Source organism: Saccoglossus kowalevskii, chromosome 17 (genome assembly GCF_978046115.1).
Source record: "Saccoglossus kowalevskii chromosome 17, keSacKowa6.1, whole genome shotgun sequence".
Taxonomy (NCBI): domain Eukaryota; kingdom Metazoa; phylum Hemichordata; class Enteropneusta; family Harrimaniidae; genus Saccoglossus; species Saccoglossus kowalevskii.
This window is the reverse complement of record NC_140657.1, coordinates 15051753-15068716: the sequence shown is the minus strand read 5'-3', so window position 1 is coordinate 15068716 and position 16964 is coordinate 15051753. Positions and strand designations below refer to the sequence as shown.

General features: G+C 34.3%; 1 protein-coding gene across 2 annotated transcripts in view; it reads left to right on the top strand.

Annotated features, from left to right (window-relative positions):
• Window positions 1–6283, top strand: part of LOC102803949 (protein O-mannosyl-transferase 1-like) — a 56439-nt gene extending 50156 nt beyond the window's left edge. For both annotated transcript variants that reach the window (XM_085492244.1, XM_085492245.1), the window contains exon 19: window positions 4722–6283. In XM_085492244.1, the coding sequence (XP_085348370.1) occupies window positions 4722–4905 (184 nt within the window). In that variant the 3' untranslated portion in view covers window positions 4906–6283. The remainder of the gene's footprint in view (window positions 1–4721) is intronic.
• The last annotated feature ends 10681 nt before the right edge of the window (window positions 6284–16964 follow it).

Genomic DNA, 16964 nt, shown 5'->3' with positions numbered 1-16964 from the left:
ACTTTGTGTGTAATTTCTGTAGAACGTATCTCATGCCTAATAATTTTTGTAATCGTTCACAATTGTGTATCAATTTTTTGCAATGAATTCAAACTGTGTCTTGACTGGGATTGGACTTTAGGCTTGTTTAATTCTGGGTCAACTCCATTTCGTCCAAGACAAATATCTAACTCACACAATGGTTGTAGTAATTGAAATGATGCTATAAACTATAGGGACTGCCTCAGCTAGCCCCCCCCCCCCCCCTTGTTTATTAGTCACTCCAATTACTTACACTAACCACCCACTTTTCAAGGCACTTGCCCATCGCTCTTGGGGTTAATTTTTTTGCACCAATCACGAAGCAAACAATTGAATTGAACTAAGTGCAGAGAGCAATGTTCGGCATATGAATACATGTATATTCTTTAAAAAACTGAAAGAAAGCCATAAGAAAACAAAACAAAAATCATTTAACGAAAGCAATCTCCAATTCCATGTGATAATAATATTTCCTTAAATATTTTTTTGCTCAGCTGAAAAAAATAGTGATAGCAATATTACTCGTCATTGACTCATAGTGATGCGGCCATTACATCACACATATTTTTTCCAGATGATCAAAGATTGTTAGGGAATAATGTATATCCAGGAGATTAAGAATTATGTTCCTGTACACAGCAGCTCTCGGAGATTAATAAATGATTTCATTAAAACTTTATATCAGAATCATGCATATTGGGTTGCAGGCGCACTTCGTGTTGTTTGTGGGATTCAAACAAAAACGGCCATTCATTTGTTCATTTGTTGGTATCCATGCTAGTTTCTATCTCTGTATTTATGACTGTAATCACAACATTTTGTCAGTCTGTGCACTTCCAGTCATACTATATTGAAATTGCTAGACATGATATACATGTACCCTGTGACTGAACACTAAGATCGACTGTCGGTAAAATCACATGGGAAATGTGTATTGTCAATGCCTGTCTGACTATAACTGTAACGAGTGAGATCACATTTAACATTATATGTATTATGACACATAGATGAATACATGGTATATGTCTATAAGCGAGCAATTTTGTAGAAAAATATCAGCTGTCATGTTTGTGAATACTAATTGTCCCTGAAATAAGACACCATATAAATGACACTATGTTAATTACAATGATTGGCAGGTGACTAGTAACTATCGTGACAGTAACAGAAATCAAAGTACGAAATCCGTTTAATGACCTTATAACTAAGATCAATATTTAGACTCTGCAGTAGAAATCCAATCAACCGATTTTCATTTGTGTTTTTATATCTACAGATGTTATTCAGTGTTGTAGAATTACTTTCATTCGGGTTCACTCTCAAAGTGTAAATGAGGGCTATGTGATTAAATGCTATCAATTGTTACACCCATTTTTGAATCTGTTTAGAGTCTAATGTAATCATGATCACAAGTCATTATAGAATGTAGCATCTGTAAATTCCGACTGCCACCGTTCCGTGTACATCAGTAATTTATAAAGAATCGTCCATTTGAAAACACCTTCTTTTACATTTAGTTGAACTAGAACGGAAATATTACAGACATCTGCTTGAGATAGCAAGTAGCAAGTCTTGCATGAATGGGAACAAACATACAGTACAGTGTTTATTATGAAAATGCTGACTAATATGGGGTCTGCAGTTGTTATGTAACAGCTACTACCAAAAGCATCAAAATAAATTGCTAGTGTACTAAAACTAACAATGTTGCCAGATTTGTTGTTTGCTATGATTAGCTTTGGTTTTAACATTTTTAAATTAACTGGCATATGTGTTTATCTTCTTAAATATCACAATATGTTTTTGCTAGTTTCCCAAATAAATTAATCGAATTTTAACCACAATGATGTTTAGCTCAGCTTAATTTCATATAATCACAGTGCCCGATGAACAAAGCAATCTTTCGTGCCTGTTAATGAAAATCCAGTTTTCCTGCGTAGTTATTAACTGTCTTTGTCAGCATAAAGCTTTTCATTTTGTTTATTTATCCCCTGTTGTGTTTTTTTTTTCTACTAACACAGGACATATTGAAAAAAAAAATTAAAGAAGCAACAATGTACGTTGTAGCTTGTATGATGCCAAGTCATTCGAGATCATGAACCCTATATCAGTGACAATGCAATTGACTGTAATGGTTCTATTATTACCATTTATCTAACTTCCTGCAACAGTTAAACGTACATCATACTCCAATTCATGTTTTCTGTGTATCGTGCATAGTTCCAGTAATTAAACCAACCCTATTTGTCATTTTCCCCTCAAAATGGAATCGGAAATTTCTAGTAATCAATCATTTTCTATCAATGGTTTTATATTTATCCTGCTTCTGTTATCTTCAATAATACGTATATGTACGTGCACAATGTATTTACTTATCGTCACCGACCTATATATTAGTTTAGTTTAAGATAATTTTAAGTGATGACTTAAGTACAACTTTATTATATACACCTTCACTCAATGTTATTTTAAACATCAATACAACAGAAAGAAATATTTATAGCTTTTGTTTCAAATATAATGTATATGTATATAATTATTAAAATCGTAATTCCAAAACTAATATCGTAAACAGCAGCAAATGCGGCGTAAGTAATTATTGTATTCACTGGTTTGGATCATTTGTATACAGCGCATCTGTGGGAATTACGGAAAAAATATACAAGCCATTTCCAATCCCTATATGCAGTAGTCGTACGTACAGCATGAGCTCCGCATGTAGTTACAAAGTGCGATTTATATTATACTAGCTATATTATTAAGCAGCCTTGTCAATATATGATATGGTCAGACATAGGTTAACAATATTGATGTATACATATAGTGCTATTAGAAATTATAAAAAAAAAGATTCTTAACATATTTCTCTATTCGTTGAATTGAATCAGTGTTAAAAATGTGATACCTTTACGATGACTTATTAATCCAGAGTGTATATATATATATATATATATATATATATATATATATATATCATATTTCGTATATTTAATTGCTTGCCTGTTGGCTGTCGTCAATGCTGACTCTTTTCCCGTGATAACTCCTTCATTCTGGTCTGACATTATTATATAATGTGTAATTGATACTATCCCATTGTTGACACGATGCGATGTGTGCCATAACATTCAATGATTATTGCGTGTTTTAATTCAGTGATGTTGTGTGATCCACCGCGTGTAATTGATGTTTAAAATCTTTTCTTAGACCCCAGAACAAACGTAATGTCGATCTTTGACAGATTCAATATAAATAATATACTTACTTTTGTTTTGCCGGCATTCTTTATTTACTTGAACCATTCATCTTCCTGGTGTGGGGGATCCATATATATATATATATATATATCTTTTGTGTATCTGCACTAATTGGAAGTATAGAAAATATAACGTGTTTATCACAGCGATAATTATTAAGTGTATTATTGCGGCTGGCTATACTATCTATTTCAAGATTGGTGTCAAATCATTACTAATAACTGTTTAAATATAAAAAAGGTTATTTCTGAGCTTTTGTACTGAGCTTTGTGATGGATTTATATTGGCTTCTAGTATGGCTTCAGTTGTGTAGGTTGGGATTTATCAAATAGCCCACATAGTACAATACTGGAATTGCAGTGACGTTGGTAGTATAGGAGATTAGGATTGTGTTTGCTATCGTCACCTGTCCATGTGGTCTGTGGACATTCATCAGATCAGCACAGTGTTTGCGAGTATGGTGTCTGAAATAACAATTAAATTGCAGGTCTGAAATATAGTTCCATTTCCAACATGCTATGCTCTGCTATACGCTTGTACAAATGAAAACCAAAGTTCTTTATAACAATATCACCCCATAAGACGCAACCTAGATATTAATTTGAAGCTAATAAGGAACCACTTACTAAATACACATTATCTCAAGGCTCCCACTGCCTTCTGTCCCATAAATTGTCCATATATATTTTAAAGTTCTATTTTTATCTTGGTAAATCAATGAATCAGTCACGCGTGTCTGTTTTATGGATTACACCAATTGTATGTCTGAGTCATAATAATCGTAATCACAGTGAATTGTCATAGTCGTATTACCAGAATCTAATGTCTACTATATTATGTAAAATTTCAAAGTTTTTTCTCTCTCGGAAATTTAGTGATTTAATCATTACCATTAATCTGCATGCAACGATTGTGCTGTGCAGCTTATGTGGAAAGTGGTATGTTCAATACATATTATTTAAGGGTGGTACTACTACAAATGTAGCCTGAAATAGCTTTATGTCTTCTGTCTTTCAAACATAATTTGACCGACGGGCAGCCATTTTTGTCCCCCAAAACACCAAACAAATAAACGGTATTAACAACTGTATTTGATGAGTTACTGAGGCGTAAAAGTTTTGTGTGTGACTCAATTCGTATTATATGTCCTTAATCATTTCTCTTCTCAACCGACTTAGTTCAATGTAGGTACATCATTGATCTTTAGGTAATTTTAGCCACAAAGATAACATTTGAATATTTTGTCAATCATCCATACAATAAGGCATGCATTGAACAACTTGATTCACACTTGGTATGAATAATGCACATGATGCACTTGCACTTGATTCAAGTGTCAAGTGTTTATTTGTATGTGTACTTAGCCATTTCTCGGTAATGTAAATCACCAGAATACAAACAGGGACTGTATTTTATTTGTCTTATAATTGATCTTACATTTGACAGGTCCGGCTCTCAGCGCCAATTATTCACCTGGTTTCTTGTGCCTTGCTGTGCCCAGATTGTAGTGACATTCGTTAAGTTCAGCCCATTCAGCTACGGGAATCGTTCAGTATCGTCAGAAGAAATGGAGGATTGTCGTTGGTTGGATTCGTGGGAATTTCTACAGCATGGGAAATTGCCTTATTAATCAATCTAATGAAGCAATGAAGTTAATTATCATGAATACTGGGTAAATTATATTTGTTACTGTTATCGCTTCAGTGAAGTAATTTATTGAAACTGTTTTTTTTTTCATGTGCATAGCATACCTTTTTTTTAGGTCGTTCAAACCTACAAATATTGAATGATCCCCACATTTTATTTTTTCAATTTAAAAACTGTAAATCTGTGTTATCAATGGATTGGATCGTATGTAATATCTCAAATTGCTTCCTTTTTGTTTATTTAATCAAACTAATTAGTTATCCTCCAATTATCATTACCTATAAATCTTACATGACCTTCTTTTAAAATGTATTTTACTGTGATGTGTGTTACTCAGCTTTAAAAAATGTCCATTTGTCAATGAAGAGAGATGTCTATTTAAATCTGTATTTTAACTCTTAATTCTGTCCGAGAATCCTGAAATAGTGTGTTACATTCAAGTTCTTTATCAATCAGCACATCCACGCCGTTGAATTATAAAAAAAAAAAAAAAAAAAAAAAACGTTGGAAACACGTTGTCGTTGTATTGATAGATTGATTGTAATCATCTGATTATTCGTCCGTGTTAAATCAATTATAAATGGCTTACCCGAGGATTTAAAAATCCATTGTCATCAGCATGTTGATTTCTCACTCTGTTTCACATGACACTAATGTATTGTGCCTCAGTAGTCGGTTGCATTTACCTCAGCCCTGGGACGTTGCCTTGTCGTCATTCTTAATCTTATCAAGAGGAAAATTGCTTCGTTATTAAAAACAAATTGGTAAACGTCAGCATCCCTATTTTCACTTGACTTGGTCATAACAGAGCAGGCTTATTGAATTTTGTTCACATAGACAAATACCCCACCATAGAACAATTGTGGCCAGATTTTTGTGATTTGATTCTGTACATAGTAACGTATGTTTCCCCCTTGCGATCCTATCGCATATCACAGTTCCGTGTTTATAATAGTTAGCTGGTTGGTAAATTTACCGCATTTATAATGTAAATGACATTCGTGTTTAGTTTGTCATCTTCATGCATTGAGTCCAGCATGATGTCCCTGCTGTTCCGGCGTTTTAATCATGGTTCTCGGAATACAATTACCCCTTATCCTACGTTCTAGTCATATAACAGGATTTCTGACAGTTATAAATGTATAAAGATAGGGTACATGCTGAATATTATGTAATTGAATACTGGTTACCTGTTATTGTGCATTTTTTTAGTACAAATTTGATGTCATAACATGCTTGCAAAAACAACAACACAATTATTGATGGGACTCGAAATGGATTTTGTTGGAAGAGGAATATTCGAATGTAATTGAATCCAGAACTTACGAAATAAATATTAGCACTGCCATTGCTTAACTTTATGAACACTTTGTATTTGTCGTGTATACAGTCACAAAGTTTGACAAACTCGTTCATTTCTTTTGGGCAGAATGGGAATGAATAAAATATGAACCCGTAAAAGAGATGGGGCAGCTGTCTGTTTACGTTGGGTTGCATTTACCGGTTATAACAATTATATAACTTTTGATATTAGATTACGATTCAACTAGTAATAACAAATACAACTACATTTGTCATGGGCATACCTTTCACATCATATTTTTATTCGGATATACTAGTAGTTCAAACGTATGTATATAATGATGACGTGTTGCTTGTCACAGACACGTATGGAAATTATACGAATAAGGAAATTACAGACAAAAAGAGTGAAAATTTGTGTCATATTTTCTATATTCAAAATGCTGAAATTGGTTGAGAAAAAAAAGCCATGAAAATGAGACATGACAACGGATACACAAGATAGAGTGATTACTTCCTGCTCTGCATGTTTTGAACGTAGACTATGTTGCCTAGTATTTCGAACACGTCTATTTCACCATACCTGTCACTGGCTGAAATGTATGATGAATGTCCGTGTAAGTCAAAATGAAGTATATAGTAGGCGTTATTCAGTAGCGAGACATTTCGGGAAAAAAAATACGAAAGGAGTATGTGTGCATTTAGGTGAAGGGCATTAAGGGAAACGAATTTGAGATATAGCTGCAAGCAGCAATGATTTATTTGGTCCAATACGCTATTGGAGCCATATTGTTATTAATATGTTCATACTAGGAATACACGCACCAACAAAAAAGAACTAACTTCACTTATAAGTCTATATCTGTGATTTGCGTTGTCATTGGCATTGACAATCAACTCGTTTAAAGAAGCGAACAATATCCAACCTTGAGACTAGAGAACTAAAGGGATAAAATCTATCAACTCTTTGAATGAATGTAAACACGTTCTATTTTAGAGTCAGTATTATTATTATTATACACGTTGTGTAATTGGTTCTGCGACCAACGGAGTCTTTATTTTGTGTCATATTTAATGGTTTGTGTACCCACGTGAGTCGGAACACTCTAAATGCATTAGCAAATAGAAACAGTCACTAACATTCAAGCGTGCTGAGAATCACTGATCATTTTTGTACATGTTAATAGTTCTAAGGGTTAGGAACTCTCTCTGAGTACAACTTTAAAACGTTTTCACTCGGTAATCTGCGTTACATACTGTGTATGTCATAGTAACAATACAAGTTGCTTGCACGATTGTGACTGAGAATTTCCCAAATTAATAAAAATTTAATAACGGCATTCATTGTATTTCTATAATGAAAGTTAAGACTTGGTCTACCCACAGAGTCTAAGTTTACATTTATTTGAGTTCAATTACTAGTAATATTGTTAGTTTTGAAAGAACATAACAATCAGGAAAATAATTGCATATTTTATTAGCTTTCTGATATCAATATATATTTCAATCATTTGTTACCTATTGATCGATAAGTCACGATTTTGACGTCATTTACGATAAAATATTCATCAATGTTATGAAGCCAACGGTGGTATGTTTGAATTGCGTGTAGTTTCCATGACACGTGGGCAATATATTTATCTTTTCCAGTAATGTTAGTCTGGTGCCTTAGCAAAAACATTGTTACAGAAGTGGTACTTTTTTTTCAGGAAATCTGTGATCAATAAGGCATCATATTTTTACTTTGTTACCGTGGAAATAACAAACAAAAAAAACATTTCCATTTTGTAATCAATCTAACTAATGCCCCTCTCCATTTCGAAATATGCATGTTACGAACAAAATAACCACTGAAAATAGTGCTAAAAATAGACACGTGGAAACGGAAATCACTAAAAAATCACCAAATATGCAATAATTATTTTTTGAGGTAGAAGAACACTACTAGTAGCAAACAGTTTGGATGGGTTACACAAATCTGTCACTGAATATATTAATTAGAATTTGCATTATAGGAAACATGTTAACTGTCAACATTTTGAGCATTGAACTGGTTGCTTTAATCGAGGCATACGAATAAGACGTTTCATGCATGGGAAACCATGTCCGAAAATGAACTACCATGACTGTATGACCTTGTTAGACCATGGGCAACCACAGAAGCTTTTGTCAAATGATACAATTCACGTACCCATAAACTACCATGATTGACCATGGCCATATAATAAGTATATCTGCATTACATTGATAGGATTCCAGAATTGCTTACAGTGTCCTGAATCATAATGGTAAAGTTATAAGGTTATATGCTGAGAAATTACCGCTTTCTGGGACTTAATGATACCTTGCTTAATGACTTAATGATATATGTTCACGACGTATGTCATTGGTAGTATAGAAAGCACAATACTAAAAATGTTGATTATATAATTTAAATACTGGCATATGAAGCTGTGTTGTCGTTCAGGTCTATGCAAATTAGCTAATTAATATGCTAAATAATATGCTAAATTGTCTGAACTGATCCTTTACTATCAACAGTGTTTCTTCGATATTTAACAAGAACATGAAAGTAATATCATATTTAATGTTTCAGGCGATTTTTGCATGACAACAAAGATAAAACAAATAATGCAGTGAACGTAATTAATATCAGATTTTGCCCTGATCATTTTGATATCAATGTTTCCCCACCTTGATTCATTATAGCATTTTATGATTTCCGTTGTTACCATCGTAACATACTATATAAATATAATGCCTTCTGTTTGTTAGATTGTATGTATTGTATCAGAGCGTGATTTTCTGATATTATCTATCTGACATCCGGGTCATTTTGGTCTAGTTTTAGTACATGTCGTTTGTATCTTACCATATCTTTCATTGATGTATTGGTGGTAATTTGAATATAAGGATTCTCTTACAACAATTGTATCAGCATTTCATACAGCAATGACGTTGTTTTTTTTGAAGATTTTGAAATAATATAATAAATTCATTTCGTGAATTTTAAAAATACACATTATTTATGCCCAGTGATTATGTTTAGGTAACATCACGAGGCAGAGGAGTAATGTCTTCCATGTAAAGTAGTTGTTAAACGCAGCTTAATTTGTCCATCAACACATAATTCTGTAATTGTTATCATTTGATGAAACTCGACAATATAACTCTGTCTTCACGGCAAGTTTGCAGCGGGACATTATGTTCAGTAACACCACTGTTTGTCTCTTATTACCTCAGAAAATCACCAGCTGCGACTGCGACTACTCTCACTGTTAATCACGTGGCCCATGTATACATACATTCATTGAATATATTGTATATTCTTGTATTGCCACTGCACTGCCAGTAATATTTAGCAATGTTGTACGATGTGATTTTAAATACACCAATGGCAAATAAACTTACAGAGTCGTTTATAGTGCCATACTCGTCGGCTTGTGTCGGATCATCAAATATAAATCTCCCCCACACCCCTAAGTCATGTCAGTATATTTCGAATATATATCTCTTAAACAGGTTAGAGTGTAAATTCGTTTATGGAAACATGAATTATATACACCGTTTCAGTGAGCAGAGCTTTACATCGCTTCATCAATGATAGATGCCTACCGGAGATACCAGCTTTCTATAAACGACAGTTACCATGGTAACCAATCATTATACCAAACTCGCATGCTCCTAAATATAAGCTTACAGATATTTTGATAATAAGATTTATCACTCGATCCTGTGAAGATACTAATCAGTATCCGTATTATGCTATGTAATTTATGCTGATAATGTTCCTTCAACAAGAACATTTCTTTCGCATGCAAACACTTTATGTTTCCCCCATAGATAATGTGACACCTCAAATACTTCCCAGTTGAGTTAAAGCATGTATACACGTCATATTTTGATTCACTCTGATTGGTCTGACTGTTTGGCGTTAGAGTTGGGTAGCCAATCAGGCACGAGGAGTAGTTACCTATTGACTTGCATACCATGACAACGATACTCGAGATAGTAGGTTTAAGCAGCATTTTTTTCTGACAATGGCAAAACCTGTTTGCCAAAATAAAGCTTCTGTGATTTTAATTCAGGTTCTTAAAATGAACAAAATGATAGATTATAGGTGCAGATTACGCTGTATGTGCCAATTAGTTGAAAACTTGACCTTGCAGCGGATATCGGCTTTCGTCAGAGAGTGAACTATGGGCTGTAAGATAATATTAAAAGCGATGTGTTGAAACTGATCTTCACAACTTCAAACTACAAATATATAACGTTCGTCTCTTCTGGTACTATTATTTTGTGATCATTGGACTTGAAAATCTATATTTAAAGCAAAATTTAACATCTTTTCAAAACATAATAACTAACCTCATTGTGGTACTTGTTTGCGCGTTAAATATAATGTACACACGAAATCACAAAATCAAATATTCACTTAAACGTATTACTAAGAGCTAGAACGCGGTAATAGAAGCGCCTACATATTCAAATAGTCAGTTTTAATTCAGCCCACTCTAACCGCGGGACACTGTCTTGAAGTCGCATCTCTGTATGTTATGTGCCATATTCTTACGTAAACAGGAAGTAAAAATGACGACTTAACGTATTATCAGTTTACACAATCGTGAGCACTGTCTTCAAATCTTAACTGTTTGTGATGCTGGAAAATTGAAAAGGGCAAACTATCTTGTTACTTTTTTTGGAAACGTCGCCTTAAAACATTACATCTATGCGTGGTAATATGGACTCCGTGTGGTCGCAATGCATTATTAAAACTTACCATTTTTGTCTTGATAATCCGTAACTAAAATTTATAACTTGTCGTATGAAACAAATTGTGTTTAATGATTCCGCTATGAAATGTACCATGAATGGCTATTCTAAAGCGTGGAACGGCAACTAATCAGCTGGAAAAAAATGCGAAACTAGTCTCGGGGAAATCTCAATACTCACATGTTTATCACATGTTTATGTATCATGCAAATTCCATGCTTAATGACATGTGACATTTTCACGCATACAATTTGAGAACGTGGCGTCACCGAATGAACACCACACAAGACGCCAAAACGTGGCTTGTTTTCTGACTTTCCATGTTTGAATTATTGTAAATCTGATTTGTTTCAAAATTATACCAATAGTTACAGACATTCGCCAATGATCGTTTTCGTTTTATAGTCATATATTTGGATTTCACGGTGTTCAATTCTCCGAACCTCGTGCTATCAACTCACTGAACTTGTTTCCCACCTGTATCGTTTGCCGATATCTCGTGTGATAGTCGATGATTAAATTACCACATCAATGTGTAAGCAATTTGACAATGTCGTTATAACAATACATATATTGACGACATCAAAATTATAAATTAAACGGTCACAGGTTTACAGCTGTGTGTCCGCACATGTATCCCAGAATTCATGGACTAATGACGTACACACATATACGCACATATGTTTCAAATTGTCATTTTACCATTAGAATAAAAAAAAAATCTGCTATAACGAAACCCGATCTCGAGTCAGCACGAATCGGGATCTTGTGCATATTACACCCACAATTACCGACTGGAGAGGTCAATTTGGTTTCCGAAAGTATTGTTCTGAAGCCACATCTTTGATATGCTTTGATTGATTGCAATCAATCTCTACATATTGTCATTCGTTTCATGTTCTAATTCACAATGTTTGCCTGTAAAATATTTCTGGGTATTCGAAATAATTTAATAATTATTCGAATCCGATGATTGAATGGAATTGCATATGGACACGTCTCCGCTCCATACAAAGGGTTATGCATGCACACAAATTAGTTTTATTTGTACGAGTAGTTTCTTTATGGCTGCACATACATAAATAAGTCTTCATCCCGACTTAAGTTCGTCTTCTCAATAGAGACATTTGTAGTTCTACATACCTGGCGATATTGGTTGACAAAATAACTATCTTCGAATATCTTATGTTTTCCAACAATACAAGTTACGCACGGTTGAACACAGATAAGACTAAAACAACCCACGTAAAATGTATCCCTTGTTCATTTTTTTAAATTCTTCAGAATTCATGTTTAATTAATATAACATAAAAGCAATCTGATATGCAAACCGTACACTCGTATTTTAACGTGACGGGTCTAGTATAGGTAAGAGATTGAACTCAGACACAGTGCTGAAAGTTACAGTATTTCTCATGCCACAATGACTTAAATTCGGATATTAATTATTCAGAATATATTGTGTCCTATAGCCGGTAAGTGATAAATAATTTTGAAACTTCCGGTGATGGTTCGAAGAACACTAGACGCTGTAACAATGTTAATCACCAGCAAATACAATAACCCAGGGTTACCAGACAAGTAGATAATCAATATAAGGCGACAACGAACTTAATGATTATTAAAAAAGGACATTTTCGTTGCATTCGTCATACATTACAATAAATTAGACTCGTTCAAGCAAGTAATGAAATATATCAATATTAATCCATAGATGAGAATTATAGGTGACTGAGAGGCTAATGAATTCCGTTGCTGCGGTTGATGTGTCATAGTAAGGTGGTTCTTTAGTGGTTGTCATAGATTCTAATCCTGTGGTGCGTATTAATAGTATGCGATATGCGTGTAAATTGTATTACATTTCTTTATTTACTGCGCATGTTTCGTGTCATAAACAAACGTTCGATTCTGTGGTGCCCTACATTTCCCCCCCCCCCCCAAAAAAAAAAACTGATATTATTTTTTAAATATTGTTATATTGCTCATCACTTCGGCTTGGATAGTGGTGAAATATATCTGTTATTGTTTGATTTCAAAACATAGATTATGTTTACAATGGTATGGATAACGGTAATACTTGAAATGGACACTCATCAGATTTTGTCACCACGTGTCCAACGAAGAATGCTGTGTCGATGTTTGCGACGTTCTACCAATTTAGTTGTTACCCCGCGGTTCAATCAAGTCAGTATGCGCCAAGTAAACTTACCCACGGGTTCAATCACACAATGTCCATGAATCATCGATAAATCGGTCTATACGTGGAATAAATAAAACAAAAATGAATACCATGAGACAAATAAAACCTACCAACGCCTAGGAAGTGATTTACTAATTAGATACTTACCCGGGGACTAATACTGTAACCTGCTATTAATATACTGATGATGATAAAGTAAGCTTCATTCTACAAATGAATTGTGGGACGGCACACATAGTATTCACGGTTTTGGGCTGACATTCACTAGAACCCCTCTATTTAATTGAACAAAATATGAGATGTGAGTCCTTTCCAGTTTCTAATTTATGTCTAAACAGTGACAAGTGCCTGCATGTCTTACTGTGAAGGAGAACGCAACCTACCAATCAATATTGAGGTTTTGCTGTTGTATTGATATATGTCAGTTTCTTCAGACATTATGACGCCTCTTATATTGCTGAAGTGTGACCATTAAATAGCCATGCATTTAATTAGTTTTTAGTTATATCTACAATTAACATACCTGATGACAAAAAATATTAATTAAAGTTGACATGCTAAAATACAAGTTATATCTCGTTTTGGACAAGATAACTGTATTTGGACGATAAAGCTCATAGCCAATTTGACCACGATCTCGTAAATTTGAGAGAGAGCTTCCCTGATAGCCTACTCAGTAAATCGCAGTGCAAATATATACGTCTGTCCATACATATGACCTGAAGATGGCTGTGTGGCCGAAATACGCACCTTCATGAAGCACACCCTGTAGGCAGTATTATTCTAACCATGAATCCCACTATTGTCCTTAACCACTGTGTCACCTGGCATTAATATAAGGTGGCGAACATTATCGTTGAACTCCCATATTCAACTGAAGCCAATGTGGCTTCTTTAGGGCATTCGGGAGTTCAATATATTAAAACGGACAACACCATCGGTAACACATTGTTGTTGGTAAGGTTCGCATCACTGGTAGCGAATCTCGAAAGCTGGCTGATTCCATACACAGTGAGAGTAAATATACCATATAAATTCAACGACTACAATGCCATATTTTGTCCGCGACACTGCTCTGCTAAGTGTTCTCAGTATTTTACAACCCCCGAAGTAATACACTGCATTATTTACGGACACATTTCACGTGCACATTAAACCAGTGAAATAAAAGTGTTTCACCGCATCACGCACAGTTCTAAGTTCGCGTTTTTCATTTTTCCGTCGACGTCCACAGCAATAAATCGTAGGTCACAATTACTAACTGACTACTAATTACATTGCTAATTATATTTCCCATATGGGAATATATATGATAAGGGTATCACAGTGTCTAAAGGAACTGATTTTATTGCAATTATAGTATAATTACGTGTTTTAAACACTACATATATCAATGCAGGTGTATGCATGTCTAAACAGTACAGGGTGTATATATGAGCAGTGCACGGCATAGGTATGTTATCTGAATAGTGAAACAATCGTATTTCCACGTGCCTCACAGCCCACGTGTGATGTGTCGTATCCTGCAACGCCCCGGGATTATAGGGCAATCGCCAGTGTTAACACTGTATATGGTGCTGTTCATTGCCAGTGTTGTTAAGACTGTATACAGTGCTGTTCATTACCAGTGTTGTTAACACAATATATAGTGCTGTTCATTACCAGTGTTGTTAACACTTTATATAGTGCTGTTCATTACCAGTGTTGTTAACACTGTATATAGTGCTGTTCATTACCAGTGTTGTTAACACTGTATATAGTGCTGTTCATTTCCAGTGTTGTTAACACAATATATAGTGCTGTTCATTTCCAGTGTTGTTAACACAATATATAGTGCTGTTCATCACCAGTGTTGTTAACACTGTATATAGTGCTGTTCATTTCCAGTGTTGTTAACACAATATATAGTGCTGTTCATTACCAGTGTTGTTAACACTGTATATAGTGCTGTTCATTACCAGTGTTGTTAACACTGTATATAGTGCTGTTCATTTCCAGTGTTGTTAACACAATATATAGTGCTGTTCATTTCCAGTGTTGTTAACACAATATATAGTGCTGTTCATTACCAGTGTTGTTAACACTGTATATAGTGCTGTTCATTTCCAGTGTTGTTAACACAATATATAGTGCTGTTCATTACCAGTGTTGTCAACACAATATATAGTGCTGTTCATTGCCAGTGTTGTTAATACTGTATATAGTGCTGTTCATTACCACTGTTGTTAACACTGTATATAGTGCTGTTCATTTCCAGTGTTGTTAACACAATATATAGTGCTGTTCATTTCCAGTGTTGTTAACACAATATATAGTGCTGTTCATTCCAGTGTTGTTAACACAATATATAGTACTGTTCATTGCCAGTGTTGTTAACACTGTATATAGTGCTATTCATTACCAGTGTTGTCAACACTGTATATAGTGCTATTCATTACCAGTGTTGTCAACACAATATATAGTGCTGTTCATTTCCAGTGTTGTTAACACAATATATAGTGCTGTTCATTGCCTGTGTTGTTAACACAATATATAGTGCTGTTCATTACCAGTGTTGTTAACACTGTATATAGTGCTGTTCATTACCAGTGTTGTTAACACTGTATATAGTGCTGTTCATGTCCAGTGTTGTTAACACTGTATATAGTGCTGTTCATTACCAGTGTTGTTAACACAATATATAGTGCTGTTCATTACCAGTGTTGTTAACACTGTATATAGTGCTGTTCATTACCAGTGTTGTTAACACTGTATATAGTGCTGTTCATTACCAGTGTTGTTAACACAATATATAGTGCTGTTCATTACCAGTGTTGTTAACACTGTATATAGTGCTGTTCATGTCCAGTGTTGTTAACACTGTATATAGTGCTGTTCATGTCCAGTGTTGTTAACACTGTATATAGTGCTGTGCATTTCCAGTGTTGTTAACACAATATATAGTGTTGTTCATTGCCTGTGTTGTTAACACAATATATAGTGCTGTTCATTACCAGTGTTGTTAACACTGTATATAGTGCTGTTCATTTCCAGTGTTGTTAACACAATATATAGTGCTGTTCATTGCCTGTGTTGTTAACACAATATATAGTGCTGTTCATTGCCAGTGTTGTTAACACAATAAATAGTGCTGTTCATTTCCAGTGTTGTTAACACAATATATAGTGCTGTTCATTTCCAGCATTGTTAGCACAATATATAGTGCTGTTCATTACCAGTGTTGTTAACACAATATATAGTGCTGTTCATTTCCAGTATTGTTAGCACAATATATAGTGCTGTTCTTTTCCAGTATTGTTAGCACAATATATAGTGCTGTTCATTACCAGTGTTGTTAACACAATATATAGTGCTGTTCATTTCCAGTATTGTTAGCACAATATATAGTGCTGTTCATTTCCAGTGTTGTTAACACAATATATAGTGCTGTTCATTTCCAGTGTTGTTAACACAATATATAGTGCTGTTCATTTCCAGTATTGTTAGCACAATATATAGTGCTGTTCATTACCAGTGTTGTTAACACAATATTTAGTGCTGTTCATTTCCAGTATTGTTAGCACAATATATAGTGCTGTTCTTTTCCAGTATTGTTAGCACAATATATAGTGCTGTTCATTACCAGTGTTGTTAACACAATATATAGTGCTGTTCATTTCCAGTATTGTTAGCACAATATATAGTGCTGTTCATTTCCAGTGTTGTTAACACAATATATAGTGCTGTTCATTACCAGTGTTGTTAACACTGTATATAGTGCTGTTCAT